The sequence below is a fragment of the Dasypus novemcinctus genome, chromosome 21 (assembly GCF_030445035.2).
Source record: "Dasypus novemcinctus isolate mDasNov1 chromosome 21, mDasNov1.1.hap2, whole genome shotgun sequence".
NCBI classification, from domain to species: domain Eukaryota; kingdom Metazoa; phylum Chordata; class Mammalia; order Cingulata; family Dasypodidae; genus Dasypus; species Dasypus novemcinctus.
The window spans coordinates 27,911,251-27,930,381 of NC_080693.1; the positions used below are offsets into that span (position 1 = coordinate 27,911,251).

Sequence of the window (19,131 nt, forward strand, 5' to 3'; positions counted from 1 at the left end):
GTCAGTCTGTGACCAGGTCAGCCCCTTATCTGACCAGAGTCAGGCAGATTCAGGGCTCGGTTCACAGAAGGAGCCAGGCCTTGCTGCTTCTAGTACCTGTCAAACCATCAGAACCCTACTCCCTAGTTCAGACAAAATGGTGCAGTGATAAGAGGGGTTTAGAAATCACAGTCATAGTCTAGCTCGCTGCAGCTGCCAGCACTTAAACTTCCCCCACACCCTCAGTCTCTCTGAGCCTCAGCCTCTTCTCTGGTGAAACGGAGATAAAATCTACTACATTCTCCACAGAGAGGTGCCAGACACACGATTGGGCAGGCGAAGCACATGGCCTGGCCACCCCATTAGTGAGACTGTTTGTGCAAGAATTCGGGTCTGAGACCAGCAGCTTCAGGAGCTTAGAAGTCGTCCTGATGCTTCCTATGCAGCTCATAGAAGCTCAAGCTCTGGGTAACCCAGCCCTTATTCTGTGAACAGCCAGATAGGCCCATCAGCAGGAGAGGGCATGGTTCTGTCGGCTCATGGAGGCTCCAAGAACAGCATTGATTGTGGCACTGCAGTGGCCAAGAGGCCCTTCGTCATTGTCTCCTGCTACCTTCTCAATTCTCACCTCCTTTCACCCTCACCTCCATCTGCTCCCTGCTCTCCAGGAGTCCCACTGGGCCCAAGGAGGCACCCCTGTTCTCTGGCAGGACTTTCTGCTCCTCATGGAATGCCAGATTGGGAGGGGGAAGCCAGGGATCCCTGACCTTCAATATTCTGACAGCTCCCACCTATCTTAAACCAGGTTCTAGAAAGAGACTGGGGGTGGAGATGAGCGGGGAGGGGAGGAGAGCTGGAGGCTGGGCCTCACTGTTCCGGGGGACTTCGGAGCCTCTCTCACAGTTCAGCGCTCAGGCAGGCACCCAACAAACCACAGCTGTGGTTTCTAGAGAGCCAGGCCTCCCACCGCAGGGACAGTAAACTGAGAAGCGCCCTAGCTATAAATGTGAAGTGATGAACCACAGGACACTGCCACAGCCCACCAATGGGCAGGAGCTGCCTCCCAGCCTCCTGCAGGCTACAGGGCCCGCTCACCAAACCTCAGGGACAGCCCAGACCTGCCTCCTTCTGGAGGGACTCCAAAGCCCAGGGCAAGGCCACAACTGAGGGTGGGGAAGGCAGGACACCACACAGCATCTCAGGGCACCTCGTGTACCCAGCAGTCAGTGCTGCTGGTCTCCTCACACACACAGTCTTTATGTTGTGGAGGTTCCGTCATCTTTTTGGTGCTTAGTGCTTGTAAAGGTCTTACTCCTGCCCCAGGTGGCACAAGTTCACAGCTTCAGACCCATCTGGAGGGTGCCTTGGACACAGTCAGGATCACATTGGGGTAGAGAATAGGGGACTTGGGCCTCATGTGGTCCTAAAGTGCATCGTAGGCATTGCAGCAACGGAGACCCAAGGAAGGGACAGCAATAACTGAGTGAGGAAAAGAGCAGCTCCCCCACACCCAGGGCCTGCTGTCTGCCTAGCTCAGAGCCCTTGGAACCAGGGGAGGTGCCCTGTGCCCACTTCACAGACAGGGGGTCACACGCAGCAGAGTCCAGAGCTCAGCTGTATACTCAGGCCTGGGCAGGATGCAGTGTGAGGTGGGGAGCAGAGGCCCATCTGGAAGGATCTGGGAGACAGAAGAAGGGAAGGAAGACCCCGTCTCCTCTGTCCTCTCAGAGCTGCCAAGGAAAGGACACAAGGTCTCTTCCCCAACACCCCTACCCTGGACAGTAGGAGGAACGTTGGCCTGGCACAGCACCCCCCCCCCCCATTAGGCTAGGGAGTGGCAGCAAAGGTAAGGTCATCCTTAGCCTATCCATTACCTGCCCCTCAGGAGTGCTCAGAGCGAACACAGCCCTCTTTGAGTAGAAGGGACTCAAAGGTGTTTCTGAGGAGCCCCTTCCCAGAGGCTGCCCTTGGGTCACTGGAGAGGATCCACTGGGTGGGATTGTCCTGAACAATGTCTCGTTTGAGTCTTGGCTGGAGCTCCCTCAAGGAGGAGGAAGAATGGAGATGCTCCTAGGACAGTGAACAGACTTCATCCCAGGCCTAATAAGTGACTAAAATCCCTGCTCCCAGACCAGGCAGTGGCACCCCTATCCCCACCCACTATGAGTCAAGCAGTTTAGCTTCCCAAGTCCAAAATATGGAAGAAAAGAAAAGAAAAAAAAAAAAGGCTAGGCAAATGTTTGTTACAAAAACATTTGAAACTTATTCATAAGAAACTTTAAAACTTTACAGAAGGATAAAAAATAAACTTTATAGGAAACTACCATTTTCTTGTGTAGGGAGAATCAATATTGTGGAGATGTCATTTCTCATCTGACTCCATCGAGGAATCTACTCTGATGCATTCATTCATCCAAAATTTATTGAGCACCTGTGATGTGCCATGGATATTCTAGGCAGCAGAAATAGAGGAATGTAACAAAACAGACAAAAATCCTTGCCCTCATGGGGCTTACATTCTTAAGGGCAGAAGATAAACTGACAAAATAAAGAAATAAATTATATAGTATATTGAACAATGAAAAATACAATAAATAAAAATAAATCTAGGACAAGATATAGGGGATGCAGGGCAGATGAGGGGCAGATTATAATGTAAAATAGACTGAAGCAAAGTTTGAGCCAAGATGTAAGAGAGGTGAGGGAGTAAGCAGGGAGGGTTTCCAGAGGAGAGAGAACGAGTACAAGGGCCCTGAAGCAGGAGTGTACTTGGCGTACTCTAAGAATAGCAAGGAGGCCAGTGCAGCTAGAAGGGGGTGAGTCAGTGGGGATGGGGTGTGGTTTGCTCTTTTGCTACTCTTCTGCTTCTGGCATCTAGTGAATAGTGTGAGATGCTGCTAACCATCCTACAGTGAACAGAGCAGCCCCCCACAACACAGAGATATCTGGTCTGAAATATCAGTAGTGCTAAGGTTGAGAAAACCTGGAATGAGTGAGGGGGAGAGTAGTAGGAGAGAGAACCAGAGAGGTAAATGCCAACCAGGTTATTTTTAGAACAAGAGAAGCTGATTCCGAAATTCTTATGGAAAAATATGTGAGGAATAGCTAGGAACAAAATGAAAAAGATTAAACAGAATAACTAGCCTCACCAGATCTTAATGTATTTAAATTTCCCTATGAAAGACAAACAACTGATTTCCTTAATACAGAGTTCTTACAAATGAATTAGAAAAGGCCTTTTTTAAAAAATTAGAAAAATGAGCAAAAGAGAATTTACAAGAAAAGATAAGCACATGGATTATAGATATGTGAAAATGCTCACCATTACTCAAAATCTAAAGAAATAAAAATGAAAGTCATCAGATAGCAATTTTCACCTATCAGAGTAGCAAAGATTGAAAAGTTTGATTATACATGGAGTTGCTTAGAGAGTGTGAGAGTAAGGTGTTGTGCATCGATGTTGAGAATGGACATTAGCACAGTCTCTTTGGAATTAATTTGGCATTATCTGTCCCTGATTTAAGTATACATGCCCCTCGACCCAACATGTCATTCTAGGAAAGTATTCTCCTCATATATGTGCTGAGAGATTTATGTAGATGTGTTCATTGTGGCATTAACAAAAGACTGGGAAAAGACAAATGCCATCAACAGGAGACTTTATTATATAGAAAATACTTCAATGAAATACTATATACAGTATTTTAAACAACTGAGGCTCATTCCTAGGCACACATCCGAGAGAAGTGAACACATGTGTCCACAAAAAGGCTTGCACAGAAATGTTTATAACAGTTTTATTCCTAATAGCCCCAAACTGGGACAACCCTAATGTCCATTAACAGGAGAGTAAATAGATTGTGATATATTCATACAATGGAGCACTACTTAGCAACAATGAGAAGTGAACTGATACATGCAACAGGGAAGAATTTCAAAAGCCTTTTGTTAGGCAAAATGAATGAGACACAAAAAAGTTCAAGCTGAATGGTTCCATTTATGTGAAATTCAACAGGCAGACTAATCTATGGTGACAGAAATCATAATGATGGTTGCCTCTGTGGAGTGCAGATCTCTGGAAGGGGCCATGGGGAACATTCTGGGGGTGATGGAAATGGGATGTTGCTTACACTGGTGTATATATTTGTCAAAAATTAGGAAATTAGTCAATAGGAATTTTTTCTAAATAAATTGTAAAGGGAGGGAGTGTGAGTCTAGATAGGAAGGAGGAAGAGAATAATGCATATAGTCTGTTTATTTAATAAAGAGCACATGAATCTAAACGCCTATAGTCTGCTCCTATATTTAATAAAAAGAATATGAATCTATCACATAAGCTTATATGTGTAATATTTCTGGAAGCTTATTTAAGAAACTGTTGAGACGGTTGCCTTTGTGAAAGGGGAAGGGGACTCAAGGACTGAGGTGAGAGGGACACTTTTTACTTAATACCTTTTTATTATTTTCTTTCTTGTTTGTTTTTAGTTTTGTCACTTAATGCCTTTTTGAACTATTTAAATTTCTTTTAGTGTTCAGATTAATTTTTAATATAAAAACTTTAAAAGGGAAACGGACTTTGGCCCAGTGGTTAGGGCGTCCGTCTACCATATGGGAGGTCCGCGGTTCAAACCCCGGGCCTCCTTGACCTGTGTGGAGCTGGCCATGCGCAGTGCTGATGCGCGCAAGGAGTGCCCTGCCACGCAAGGGTGTCCCCCGCGTGGGAGAGCCCCCACGCGCAAGGAGTGCGCCCGTGAGGAGAGCCGCCCAGCATGAAAAGAAAGAGCAGCCTGCCCAGGAATGGCGCTGCCCACACTTCCTGTGCCGCTGACGACAACAGAAGCGGACAAAGAAACAAAAACAGACAAAGAAACAAGACGCAACAAATAGACACCAAGAACAGACAACCAGGGGAGGGGGGGAAATTAAATAAATAAATAAATCTTTAAAAAAAAAAAAAAACTTTAAAATTGTTGATTAGATAATAGCATGTTCAGTGATTGATTTTTAGCATTGCTTTAACCTTGATAGCTGGAAACAACAACATAAATGCTGTTCTGAAACTGCCAGCATCCTCTCGATGGAGGGGTGGAGTGGATATAGCCATGCTGGGGTCCACAGGATGGAGGAGTGGAGTGTGGATTGGAGTGGACTTACTGATACTCTATTCTGGGACTGGTGTGATTGGTGGTAGAAGTAAATGTGGTGCTGAGATGGAAAGGGTGGACATGGTGGCTGCTGGGGGTGGGAATGGGAGAAGGAGATGTGATGTGGGGGCATTTTCGGGACTTGGAGGTATACTGGGTGGTGCTGTGGGGGCAGTTGCTGGACATTGTGTGTCCTCTCATGGCCCACTGGGTGGACTGGGGGAGAGTGTAAGCTGTAATGTGGACTGTTGGCCATGTGGTGCAGCGGTGCTCAGAGATGTGTTCCCCAAGTGCGGCAGATGTCCCATAATGATGGAGGAGGTTGTGATTATAGGGGGGGGGGGAGGGAAGTGGGTGTGTGGGGACCTCATTTTTTTTTAATGTAACATTAAAAATAAATTAGTTAATTAACTAAATAAAAGTATTAAAAAATTAAAATAAAATAAAACTGCCGGCAGTGGGACTGTCCACTCTACCTAAGGGTGGAAGCCAATCAATAAAGTGCCTGTAAGAGGGACAGGGATGTGATATACCTGAGTCCTGATGAAAGAACTGAGTATCTGATCCCAAAGATTTCAACCTGAAATGATAAGCTGTTAAATAATATAAACACCCACTCATGGTGTGGAAGATTTATCTTGATGGAATTTTTTTTAATGTTAATAGATAAGAAGCTTCCCTGGTGGATTGGGGGAAAAGCCTTTTAAGGAGCTCTAGGTCTAGGAAGAGTGAGTGCCTGGACAAAGGGATACTGAGCTAAGAACAAGACTGCCAGGTATAGTTTCTAACCAGACAATCCAGCATTTGGTGTTTATTTCCTCAAACAAGAACATGCCATCAAGGGTCTTACCCAAGAATGCTCTTATTCATTTCAAGGATTAAATTCTGTGCCTGTGAGCTCTTTTCCTGTCTGGGCTTTGGAGCAGAAACTTCATTATCTATTATTTTTGCTAGCTTACAAGAAATGGTGGAGAGGAAAGAAGATTCCACTTGTCCCAGGAAGCTGTGCTGTTCCTTGGCTCTGTCAGAGGAGGCCCAGGTTTTTCCCTAAGGAAATTCTCCAGTTGGTATGGGCAGGGACAAAGACCTGTGGCCTGCCCTTGGGAGTACCCAAGTCAGGGATCAGAGGAAAAGGAGACCCAGGCCCTGACCTTTGGAATACACAGAATCCTTGTGAAATCATAATCCATTGGCAAAAATGTCGAAAGCAGTGCTGGTCAGAATGATGTATTCTACTAACCTTGGGCCTAAATATCTGATCCAGATACTAAGAAGAAACTCAAGGGTCTTGGGTAGAACCTCTTCACAATGTGGGTGGGGAAAAGTCTGAAATGTCTGCAGCAAATGGCTAAGACCCAGATGGCAGCAGGGAGTAGGGCACTAAGCTGAGACAGTGTGGGGGATGGGGTGGAAGCTGCAGCTGTCCAAGGAGAGGGAGGGGCAGTTGTGGTAAAGGAATCCATAACTCTGGGAAAAGAGCCTTTGAGAAGCTCTCATTCAGCCCCTGTATCTGTATCATGATACATATAGGAAGCTGAAGTCCAGAGAAAGGAATGACTTATTCAGTGTCAGATGTCAAGACAGAGATTAAGGCCATGATTCAAACTCTAGTCTCCTAGTCCTGATTTCAGCCCAGTGGGCCTCATGGAGAATGCCTGGCCTTTGGAAACTGGATGCAGAACTTAAGCCCTTGACCAGACAATTATGCACTGTCTTCCTATCTAGGAATATGTTTCTACTGAATTCCATGAAAAGGGAGCCACTCAAGAAGTCCTGAAGTGGGGGCAGCCCCCTGAAACAGAGTCACAATGCCAGACACTATTCATCACCAATAACCTCCTTTTCTGTTTTCCAGTGAAAACCTGTATGCAGTATGTGGAAATCTATTGATTTCAGGAAAAATAGACCAATCCCCCAACCCCAGAGGATAAGTCCTAATTGGTCTTATGGTATTCCAATGGTATTGTGATTCCCCTTTGTCGATGAATAGTCTAAAGGTGGGCATGTGATCCAGTTCTGGCCAATAAGACATAAAGGGAATTTTGTTGGGGGACTTCTGGGAAAGTGTTTGCTTTCCTGACAAAAGGAAAAGTTGCCTTTGGCACTATCATCCCACACCCTGCACCTGTATTCATTTCTTTCTGCCTTGAATGCAGAAGTAGCATGAAGTTCAAGCATTAGGGTACAAGTACAATACCCTTAAGATAGCAAAGTGGACATTTGAGCCAAGTCGTTGGTAGCCTGAATGAGCTGTTTGACCAATGCAGCAACTGTGTCTCCAGCTTCTTTTTAAGTAAACATTAAGTGACCTTATATGGTTTAAGCTATTATATGCAGCCAAAAACATTCCTAATTGGCAAAGGCCATAAATGTTAGTGTAACCACCCCTAGCTAACTTCAAGAGAAGTTACTTAGAAATACTCTTTGGTCAGCCTCCTTGGCCTTGAATTCTGCTCACAACTTCCTTGTCAGCCCTCACCCAGATGATGTCTGATGGAATCTTTCACCCACCATACCATATCTTTCCCCATCACAACTGGCCAAGTCCTCCTTAGCCTTCAATTGTCACCTTAAATGCCCCTTGCCCACTAGCATCAACTGTGCCTAATTCACCACACTTATCATTTTTATCAAGTGCACTTACTGTGCCTTGCTCTGAGCTGTCCACAGTACTGGCACTGGACCCAGCAAGCAGTCAAAGCCCTTAGGGAGCCTTCAGTCTGGTGAGGCAGACAAGACAACAGTGACAGTGTAGAGAGCAATGATGGTGGGGGGGGAGGTAAGATAGAAGCCAGGCACTAGTTTTGCCTTAGTGAGCAGAGAAGGTAGCCATTTTCATATTCCTTTCCCCAACCAAACTTTGTTTCTTAGCGTAAGGACCAACCCTGTCTGAGTCAGTGCTGTCTTGAGCCCATCTGAGAGGAGGCAACAGAAAGGGACTCTTGTTTGGTGATCTTCCTAGAGCAGGCTGGGCCTTGGGATGGACTTACTCTTGGCCACCTGCTTTTCCCTGCAAGCCCTTAATGGCTAAAGGGAGGAGCAGTGGACATGAGGTTAGAAGGTCTGGCATGGAACCCTAACTGCCACTAACTTGATGTCTGATTTTGGACACATCAGTTGATCTCTCTGAGCCTCAGTTTTCTCATAAGACAAATGATAACCCCTGCCTAACTCGCAGGGTTACTGCAAAGAGCAAATGAGATAACTGGGATATGTACCAGGCACAGGAAGTCCTGGCACACAGCAGGTGGGCAGTGAATAATTGTTCATCCTTCCATCTCCCATTCCCACATCCCACATATGGCAGAGAACCAGAGATGACAACACAGTGCAGCTTTCCATGGAAGACAGCATTTAATGAGGGAATGGCCTTGATGGTCAAGGAAACTAGATACACGCTTAGTCCTTGATAGGGTTTCCTTATGGTCCCACATGCTCCTGCCCTGAAAACTGCCGTTAGTGGACCTCATATATCTACCATAAGACAGAAAATGGGGTTGGGGCTGGAGGGTGTCTCTTTCCCACAAGGAGTTCTGAGCTTCATCTTCCCACAGCCAGTCTGAAGTCTTTGCCCCAGTAATTTCAGGTAGAGTCATTCATAGCTAGGAGTTGTCTGCAAAGAGACTACCATGTCCTGCTTACTTTCAGGGAGACCGTGTGGCCATGAGGCATGACTACAAAGGCCAGTAGGCAAAGGGAAGGTTTTCCCTAGGGGAGCCCAAACTTGGGCATGACGGATAGTAATAGCTGCATCCTTCTGGGCCTGCAGCTGAGGGAGGACCTAGGTACCTTACTGTGGCCCCCTAGATACCCAGTCATGGCCTATACATGGAGTGTGAGCCCATCTGTGTGGTGGTGGCAGAAAAAGCATTGCCCAGAAAAGCTAAATTGACCTGCCTGTGAGAAAAAGGGGATACTGAAGGGTCCCAGTCAGGGGCTTTTGGCAAATGTCAACAGGGGCTTTTGGCCCAGACAACAAAGGGACCTAGGACTGAAGCCTCTCACTAGACAGGTGGGGAAAGGGTCCAAATTGTTGATTAAAATGAAATGAGGGGGAGCAGATGTAGCTCAGTGATGCAGCACCTGCTTCCTATATATGAGGTCCTGGGTGCAACCCCCAGTACCTCCTGAAAAAAAAAAAAAGAGAAATGAGGTAAGAAGGGGAGCAGGTTAGCCAAAAGTGTGCTGTGGGCAAGAAGGCAGGTGTCATCCTGAGGTTATCAATGCAAACTCCTCATCCTTTGGTGGTGATACAGGAAGCTCCAGAGTCACCAGGGCTGTTCTGATTCCCACCCTCGCTCCAGCAGTGGGAAGCTGCCCGAAACCAGATGTTCTGTCCCTGAACTGGGCTGGCCCCTTCAGTGCAAGAGATGATTTGAGGAAGCCCAGGGTGAGCTGAAGAGGCATGTGCATGGTGTTTTCTCACCTCCCAATCTCCCAATCTAGGGATCTGATTTCCATTTAGACTACCCTGGGACTAAACAAATGGAAACCAGAGCCCCTCCTGGGGCAAGTGTGGTGGCTGCTCCAGGCTGAATGGATACAGGAGACTGAGTCCCAGTCCCTCTGCAGCCTGCCAGTCCCAAGACGTAATGGCGGAGCCCCTAGGAAAGATGGGTGCCAGCGGCCACTTCAGGGGCTCTCTTCAATTTCTGAGCCTGGCCTTCTGCCACCCATGCCTATGGCTGGAGGGAGGAGGTCTATTGACTGGGTCTCCATGGGTTGTGAGCATCATTGGGTCACCTTGGTCTTGGACCCCAAAGCGCTGCTACAGAGTGTACCAGGATATTCAGGAATCTTCAGGAGGGCGGGGACGGATCCGTGGGTCTTGTGACTCTTCCTAAGGTTTAACGCGGGTCGCATTAGCCCAGTCAGGGAAATGCTCCAAGTCAAACATGGCTAGTCCCCAGGTGTTGACCGCCAAGAACACGCAGAGGATTCCAATTATGTTCAGCATTAGTCCTGCTTTCATCTAGGCAAAAAAAGGGTCAGAGTGAGCACTCTCAAGTCTGCCTGGGCTGTCAGAGCAAACAAGATGCTGGAATTAGTCCTCTCTGCTTTCTGGGCTTTGCTGTTGCTGTGCCACGCTCTTATTCTCACTCCACCCCCAGACAAACCCATTGGATGTCCACTAAGTGCTACCAGTCCTCGAAGCAACCCTGGAAGTAGCAGGGCAGCAGGGCTCCTATGCCCACTTTAGCCTCAGGGCAGTGCAGGGAGGCGCCAACCCCAGGCTTTGCAGGGAGGTGGTGGCAGGCCCAGCAGTCTGACTCTGAGGCCAGTGCTCACCCACTGCCTTAACCTTCCCACAGGGACTCCTGGATTACTTGTAAGCCTCCTCTGGCTCTTTCTGATACGTGTTTTATGTTCTCTCATTAACCATTGCTTTAAAAATCTATTGTATAATTTTAACTGAAGATTGGACTCAAGTTTGCAGTCCAAGGTTTCTGGAATCCACAATCTCCCTCTTTGTGAAAATCCATCAGGGAGTCCCAAATGACACCTAGCAGATGCCTTGTGATAAGCAACACGTAATTTGTTTCTGGCCTCCTGGGGCTGCAACCACAACCAAAGCTGCAAAGTGGCCCTCTCCTCTCTTTTGAGACGTTGAAGCCAAGCCAGACTTAAAGAGTTCTCTCTTTGGCTGCCTCTGTTTCCAAGGCCTCATCTGCTCCCAGGTGATAGATGGGTCTTTCCCCTTCCCTGCTCTAGCTCTCTAGACACCTCTACTAATCTCTTCAGATGTCGTTGACATTTTTCCCCAATCTAAGCTTTGCCCCTCCTGATTATCCTCACTGGTTTTTGCTAGTTTGTAAAATATAGCCTTGGCCCTCCCCACCCCCACCCCTTCCAGTGCTTAGCAGAGCTGCACAGGCTTCTCCAGGTGGGCAGTTTATGAACCATCTCTCTGACTGGGGAGACAGAATAGCCTATACTAGGAGATGAGCTGGAGATCATTAAAAAAAGAGAGAGAGAGAAGAAGAAGAAGAAGAAAGCATTATAAATGCAAAGAATGACTGTAGGTTTGGGCATTCAGTGGTATTCCAAATCATATGACATCATTTTGAAACTGGGCCTCTCTTATGACACAAACATCATAATCTGATAGGAGTAAATCAAAGCAGCTGTGTTACCATGTCTGTAACCTCGAGGTGTCCATAGGTAAACACGATGGCATTAGGTGGGGTGGCCACAGGCAACATGAAGGCAAAAGATGCACTCAGAGTACAGGGAAGCATGACACACAGCGGATTGATGCCTGCAGCACGAGCCTGGGGGAAAACACAGCACTGAATGTCACAGATACAGAAAATAAAAGCTCACGGGAGACCAGAGTTCTGAAAAGCACTCCCTGAATGTACATGTGTGTTTCTACCTCTGGGCATTTGTCCTGCTGGTTCCTCAACCCCGTGCCACATCTGTGGTTGATAATCTTCTAAACACGGAGCCCAAACTCAAGAGGCTACCTCCTCTGGGAGGCCTTTCTGAACCTTCTCAATCCATTTAACTATATTTCTTGGATACCTATTAAAACCATGCTAGATGCTTAGCTGCACGGAGTAGTACTATGTTCCCACAGCCTATGCTGTGCCCTGCCTCATTTTCCAGACCTTGTGCATGTGTCTGTCTGTCCTGCCCCAAACTGAGGGTGCCTAGAGTGCAGGGGTCACAACTTTTCACCTGTGTGTGTATCTATGTATGCATGTGTTTTTTATACTCATTTGGAATCATTTACATGTGGAATTTTCTACTTTTTTTAAATGTATTTTTTATTTTTGAAAGATACATACATCACACAAAATCTACGTTCTTTACTCTGAATTTTAAAATCCAGCCACATCTAACTATGAAGAGGAGTAGGCACTTACTAAATATTTGTTGAATGATAAATTTCATAATGTCTTTCAGAATTAATGCTTTAGCATGCAGATTTACTGCACATGAGTGCAGACGGTATGCAAAGATGTCCAGTGCAATATTGTAACAGCAAAACACAGGAAACAGACTCAAAGGCCATTAATAACAGGATGTTAAAATGTGGTATAGACAAACAATGAAATACCATGCAGCTGCAAAGGATTGAGTCAATTTTATGTGCTAATGTGGAAAGATCTTTAAGACCTATGGTTATAGTAAAAATTTGAAAAAATTAAGGTGCAGAATAGGATCATAGAATGACACCATTTGCTTAAAATGAATTATCTGTGTGTTTAATATATCCAGAAAGTTACCTAAGAAATCAGTAACAGAAGTTGTCTCTGGGGAGGAGGCTAGGGGACTAGAGTCTATAAAATACTCTTTTGTATTAGTAGACATTTTTTAGCCCATACACATGTTCCCATTAAATATCCTTTGAAACTTTTATTTTTAATGGCTCATTAGTATTACCTTGTATGAATATATGATACATTTTTTCACAATCCCCTATTATTATATATATATTTTATGTAAAATTCTGTGATATACATTGTTTTAATATATCCTTGTGGGCATTGCTGATTATTTCCTTAAGATAAATTCCCAGACATGAAATTTCTGAGTCAAAGGATATGAGCAGGTTTAAGTTCCTGTTGCTAGGTGGCCCTCTAAAAGGCCTTATCACATTCCATTCCCACTGGGAGGAACTGAGAGGTCCCTGGAGATGCCCAGTCTGTTCCCTGATTCTCCCACTCCATAGCCACCCCCAGCCTTGTCTGACCGTGGGTACCATGTAGTGCATGTGCCCTATGTTACTCTGTGACCCAGCTGGATGACCTTTGTCTTTCCCTTTCCCACTGCTGGGTGCTGAGGCAGGAGTGTGAGGGTCATAGAGGTAGCTATGAAATCTTACTTGGGGTTTCTTGTTCCAGAAAAGCTTGTTTTCAAAGGGCCTAACCACCCCCTTGAGATAAGGCCTGCATGCGTCAGGCCTGGGGCCCTCAGTGCTCACTGCTGGGGCTGGTGCTCGTCCCTCAGCCAGGGACTTTGGTAGGGGAGAAGAGCATCACCACTGCATACCCAGCATTGAAAGATGCTCATGGGCATCTGTCTAGAGAGCCTGCTTAGGAGAGGAGGAAATGGAGCCACCTTGCTGTGTTTAACACTTCCATACTCCCTTGCAATGGAAGGAGAAAAGCACTTAGGTTTGCTTTCAGTTAACTTTTGATACATATAGATGGACAGACAACTGAATGGAAATTTACCATCTTAAACATACTTTGTAAGTCTGTTCCAAACTCCAGACTAATGATAACCCTTTCCCATGCTTATTTTGCAGTCTACAAAGGATTTTCAGAGGCTATCATCTTGCTTGACCCTCAGCACAACTCTATGAGGAGTCCCTCTGCCTGACTATCCTCACTGGTTCTTGCTGGTTTGTCACTTAAGTGATGGTTTTAAGGAGTCTGACGTCTTGACTCCAAACCCAGCATTCTTTCTATACCACCTTGAGGTCAGTCCTGCTACGGGATGAATGACAAAAGGAAATGCAAGAAAACATCACAACCAATTTTAATAGGGTCTGCTTTCTTTTCAATCCAAACTCAAAAATATGCTCGCCTCTAGAACAAATCTCTTTAGCATCCCCTCCGCCACCACCAGCTACCTCTCTGGTCTCAGCTCCTGGTGATCCTTAATCCCACCCTCACCAAGCATAGTTTCCTGGATCCTTCATCGTATGCTCCCTTTCCTTTAGTTGGGCTGCTCCATCCTCCCAAATGCCCTCTGCCCCCCTGCCCATGTTCAAGCCCCTCCTCCCCCAATACCCTTTCCTGGGGGTCCCAACTAGTGGTGCTCCCCCTCCCCTGCAGTTTTCCCACATGTCTATGCTCACATCCTCAGAGACACACTATATCATTTCCCCATGTCACTGGCCTATTCCTCCTTGGCACAAGTCTTGTCTCCCAGCTTGAAAAAAGTAATCCAGTTAAATTTATAACAAATTTTGAGCACCTGGTCATGCTTGGCACTTTGGTCAGCGTAGGGGATACAAAGAAGAACGTTCAAAGCACTGAGGGTAGGGTCAGTGTTATCAAAGGCCACAAGTCCATGTCAGAGGCAGGGCCAGACCCAGGTCTTAGAAGCCTGGTCAGGCTCTATCCTCTGATTTCATTGCCTCTCTAAGGACGCAGGAATTTTTCACTGAATGCTTTCTATGAAATGATGCTTAAGGGTTCTACCCAAGCCCCAAGAAGTGTTACTTACCATGGAGGCAAAGATGGGCAGGAACAGGGTGGCAGTGGCCACATTGCTTGTGAACTCAGTGAACGCAGCAACAATCGAAGATAAAATCAAGGTGAGGGCTGCCAGGGGAATTGTGTGCAAGGGCTCCATTTGCTTCCCCATCCAGTCAGACAGTCCCGAGGCCTGGGAAGCACCAGGAGGAGAGTCACCTCTAGGCTACTGGCTTACATTTCCTCCAAGGCTGGAGGCACCTTCATCAATCTCCAGAGCTCAGCCTATCTCCACTCCTGATTCTGTGTGTGTGTATACATTCCGTAAGTGATTCACCCATTCCTACAACCTAATCTCCATCCTCACTATGCTATCTCTTAAATATGTGTTTCCAGTGCACCTAGTCTACTCTCCATATTTGAACATTCATATGCCTTCTAGAAATTTCTACCCAGATGTCCCATGAGCATATAAGGCTCAATGTACCCCAGTCTGAATTCATCTTACCCAGCCCAAAATCTGTTTTTCTTCCTTGGCTACTCAGCTTGATGAGTGGACTCAACATCCACCTTCTGGCCAAGACAGAAGGTTGGGAGTCATGCTGGGGATCTCTGTTCCCCGCATTCCTTATATCCAATTTGTTACTAAGTCACACAAAACATCTCATGTCCATCTTTTCCTTTCAGTACTCTTTAGTTCCTGAAGCTCAGGAGAGTCATCTTGCCCCAAAATTTGGGATTTAGATTTGAGTTATTGGGCTGAGAAGAGATTGTCCAGGGAAAGAATGAAAAGTGAAGAGAGAAGAGGTCAAGGACAGAGCTTCGAAGACATTCATATTAAAGGAGGACTAGAGGAGAGTCAGCAAAACAGGCTGAGCAAGAACAGTTAGAAAGAAACCAAGAGGAAGCAATGTGGTGGGGGCCAAAGAAAGAGGGAGTTTCAAGAAGGAAATAATGGTCCACGGAGGTAATGTTCTGAGATTGACTTAGATAAAGACTATAAATTGGTTCTTCTCCAACTCTTTCCCTGCCTAGACCTTCATTTCAGCCATCAGAGTGATTTTTCTCAAGTACAGATCTAACCCTGCCCTCAATTCTTCCATGGTTGTCCATTGCTTTCAGAATAAAGTCCATGCTCCCTATCTTGAATTCAGGCACCTCAACTTCTGCTAACCTCACCCACTTTGTCTTCTACTGGTCCTCAGCTATACAACTCACACATTTTCTTTTGCTCATGTGCCTTCTCTTCCGGGAAATACCCATCCAGATACGTTCCCCTCCCTGGGCTGTGAAGTCCTTCAGAACAATGACCTCTATCATCTCTGTAATCCCTGTGCCTGACCTAACAGGGATTTAATAATGTTTGATGAATGGATGGATTGATGCATGGATGAATGGATGGAGAGGTAACTAGATGGATGTATTTATTATTTATGTACCCATTATATACCAGACTCTGTCCCACATGTTGAGGAAGCAGCAGTAACAAGATAGACCAAGTCTATCTTGTACATTCTATTTCTGGATGGATGTATGTATAGTATATGTGGATGCATGGATGGGTGGATGGATGGATGGATGAAGGATAGCAGCACCAAAAAACCTTGCTCATCTCCCTCTGGATCATCCCTACTCCAAGAGAGATGGTAGGAAAGGAAGAGTAGTGAAAGTTTCATTTTTGGGCTTTTCTCCACAAGAGCTGTTCCTTTTCTCCTATGCTGTACTTACTTAGCTAGAGCAAAAATTTTAAATGGTAACCATGTCAACAAAGAGTTCAGCAAGTGAAAATCCAAAGGTGATGGTTAAAGCATTCACAAGGACTTGAAAGTCTTTTCATGGGATAAATCAAAGCAGAGATCATTATTACCAAACTCCAGAGGGGATACTTCTTGGCTAACAAGGGTCACTTAATCACTCATTTCTGCAATCACTCAATGAACATTTTCTAAATACTTTTTCTACTTCAGGCACTATTTTTGGTTCTCGGTTCCTAAATGACAAGAAAGAGCCCCTATACTCCAGGAATGTACAGTTATGTGGAAGAGACAGATGCACAAACACATAAGCATGACCCAGAGATGGGAAAGAGGAGGAATGTAGCAGCTCTTTGACCATCCTCTTCGTGAAAGAAGAGGGCCCTAGGCAGCTCACGGCTGGAGAAGTTACCTCGCATCCTTTAGCTAGAGCAAATCCACCCCCTAGGAGCAGCACAATGCCCCAGGGTACTTTCTGCTGGGTGTCCTTCCAATTCAGCAGTGGAGGGGGATAAAACGGAATTTTCTTTTCTGAGAAGAAAAAAAACACACATACACAACCCAGAGCAGCATTAGAAAGCAAAAGAGATATAATCAAAAGGCAAAATGCCAGTAAGGACAATGAGTACCATCTCATTACCACCTGTAAATTAGATACAATTTGCAATAATTATTATACTTACCACTGGTAAGGCCAGTGGTAACACTATTTCACACACTACTGATAGCACTATAAATTGGTAAACTCTTTTGAAAAGCAATTTGGTAATATATTTTAAGAGCCATTAAAACACTGTCTTCTACCCAGCAGCTGTCTTAAAGAAGAAATACCCCCAAAGAAAAAGCTATTGAAAGAAAACATTCATTTATAATAATGAGAAATTCAAAACATTCATAGCAAGATAATGGTTATAGTCCTTCAAAGGAATATAATGCAGTTACTAGAAAAAATTTAAAGCTATAGCAATGGTGGGAAATGTTTACAATATAATCTCAAGCAAAAACAAAAAATGAAACAATGCAAATTGTGTGTGTCTTGATTATAACCATATAACGTGCATATTAACAAAGACTGGGAGGCAAAGGGAAAACAAAAAAATAATGATAACATTATGGGAAATTTGAAGCATTTTGCCATTCCTATAATTTTACCTTATAGTGAGATTTCAAATTTTTAAAAAGTTAAAAAGAAGAGATTTGCATTGAACAACACCCAGGGAAGAACTGAAAATCACTGTCTCCCCAGGTTTTTGCTATGTAGGCAGACCTCTTCAAGGGGATGAAATCTTCTGCCTCTTGGGCCCAGGGCCCAGGGAAACCCATAGAGATCCTTTGCTGCTAGATCCCCAACCCTGATGAGTGGTGGTCTTACCTTCCTCAGACTGGCTACAGATATTGAACTTGGGCTTCTGTGAAGGCGTAATGAATAGCAAAAGGGACACAAAGATGGCCACAGTGGCATCGGAGACATACCTAGGTAGGGAAGAGCACACAGACTTTTAGCCCAGCTCAGCTGCTGTGACAGTCATTCAGAAAATCTGTTCTAACTCCAATGGTTCCATGTCTAAATGCTTATACAGAAACATGTTTCTTCATGTTTTTCATGAAGAAACAGTCTCACCTGAGCATGGAAATTGGGAGTCCCAAAGCTGCATCAGTAGTGGAACGGGAGACTGAGTCTCAGCTGAGACCAAGAGGCCCACAATATTTGCCTGGCTTTGTCACCAACCTTGGGCGCCTAATTCCCTCTCAGCCTACATTGTTCCTTGGGTGAACTTTGTGACCTCTTCTTTACCAGGTTTTCTAGAATCCTGAGTTCACCACAGTGACCACAGGGACTTTTGTACTGACCCAAGCAGACTCTCAAAATGAAATACTCAGTTGGGGAGCAGATGTAGCTCAGGTGGTTGAGTGCCTGCTTCCCATGTACAAGGCCGTGGGTTCAGTCCCAGTACCTCCTAAAAAAGAAAAAGAAAGAAATACCCAATAATAGCACCTCCCCACCCACATTTTCCGCCTTTTCTAGGATATGAGTATTTCTCAATCTTTCTTCCATTCTAATAAAATCTTAGCCAGAAGAGAAACTACAGATACCCCCTGCTTTGCCAGTCTCTGTATAGAGAAGCTTCTGGACCCAAAATGTATGTCCTGGGAGGAACTTGCTCAGGTCTAAAGAAAGAAAGGAAGGATGGCAGGGCAGAGACTCAGAAACCAGACCCTGGGAGCCCCACTCCTAACCCATCATCTCTCTCTACATGACAGCCCTGGCCACCCTACTTGGCCAGGCAAGTGTCTGCTCAGAAAAAGGAGGAGATACCACAGGAACACATCTGTATCTTTTTGTGAAGACTGGTGAGAAAAAAGTCTCCTAAAGGCAACAGGGCGCTCTCTGAAACCCAACTCCAAAAGAAAGCAGGCTTGTAATCCAGAAGGGCAGCATGCAGACCCCACTGTATTAAGCCAGAGGGTTCCACACAACACGCCTTACTCTGTGTTACCCTCTACCCAGGCAATCGACATCCAGCCGGGAATGAAGCCCGGGGAACGGGTGAACCACAGGACAACGAGCAGTGTGAAGCAAATCATGACATTGAGCTCGGCGAACGAGACAGGCCCCAGCTTCCGGTACTCATTCTGCAGGATATTGTAGGCAGCCTCCTCCCGTGCACTCCTTTCTGCCCCGCAGACACAGTCTTTTTTAAAACTAGAGAATGAAAAGATGGGAGAACAAGTGGTTAATGGCAGGACTGGGTGGTGGGCTCGGAGGCTGACTGAGTGCCTGAACTTTGTACAGAAAGGTGCGCAGCATGCCTCTCTCCCGCTGTGGAAGACCTGGAGAGCCTTCCTCACTCTTGTTCTCACTGCCTAACTGACCTCACAGAATGTAGCAGGGAAATGTCACTATTGAGAGGAAGTGCTGTGTGTGCCCAGTGCATGCCTCGGGTGCTTCCTGAGCTGGAGGGTGTGCCCAGGGGAGGCTGAGATGGCACCAGGTCTGAGAGGCAGCAGGAAAGGAGAGGATGGTCAGGAACATTGGAGGCTGGACAGAACCAGGTGAGCAGAGGAGAGGAGGCAAGAATAAGTGTAAGGGAGGCCATAGCT

General features: G+C 45.7%; 1 protein-coding gene and 1 non-coding gene across 2 annotated transcripts in view; one reads left to right on the top strand and one right to left on the bottom strand.

The window, feature by feature from the left end:
• The window catches only part of LOC101420914 (uncharacterized), a 90,195-nt gene that overhangs the window by 19,399 nt on the left and 51,665 nt on the right, over positions 1–19,131 (top strand). The window lies entirely within an intron of this gene.
• SLC13A5 (solute carrier family 13 member 5) overlaps positions 8,459–19,131 on the bottom strand; it is a 32,262-nt gene continuing 21,589 nt past the window's right edge. Inside the window, exons 8-13 of the mRNA XM_058283738.2 lie at positions 18,518–18,733; positions 17,402–17,502; positions 16,442–16,560; positions 14,307–14,468; positions 11,258–11,395; positions 8,459–10,095 (exon numbers count right to left, since the gene is read on the bottom strand). Of these exons, the coding sequence (XP_058139721.1) occupies positions 9,964–10,095; positions 11,258–11,395; positions 14,307–14,468; positions 16,442–16,560; positions 17,402–17,502; positions 18,518–18,733 (868 nt within the window). The 3' untranslated portion in view covers positions 8,459–9,963. The remainder of the gene's footprint in view (positions 10,096–11,257; positions 11,396–14,306; positions 14,469–16,441; positions 16,561–17,401; positions 17,503–18,517; positions 18,734–19,131) is intronic.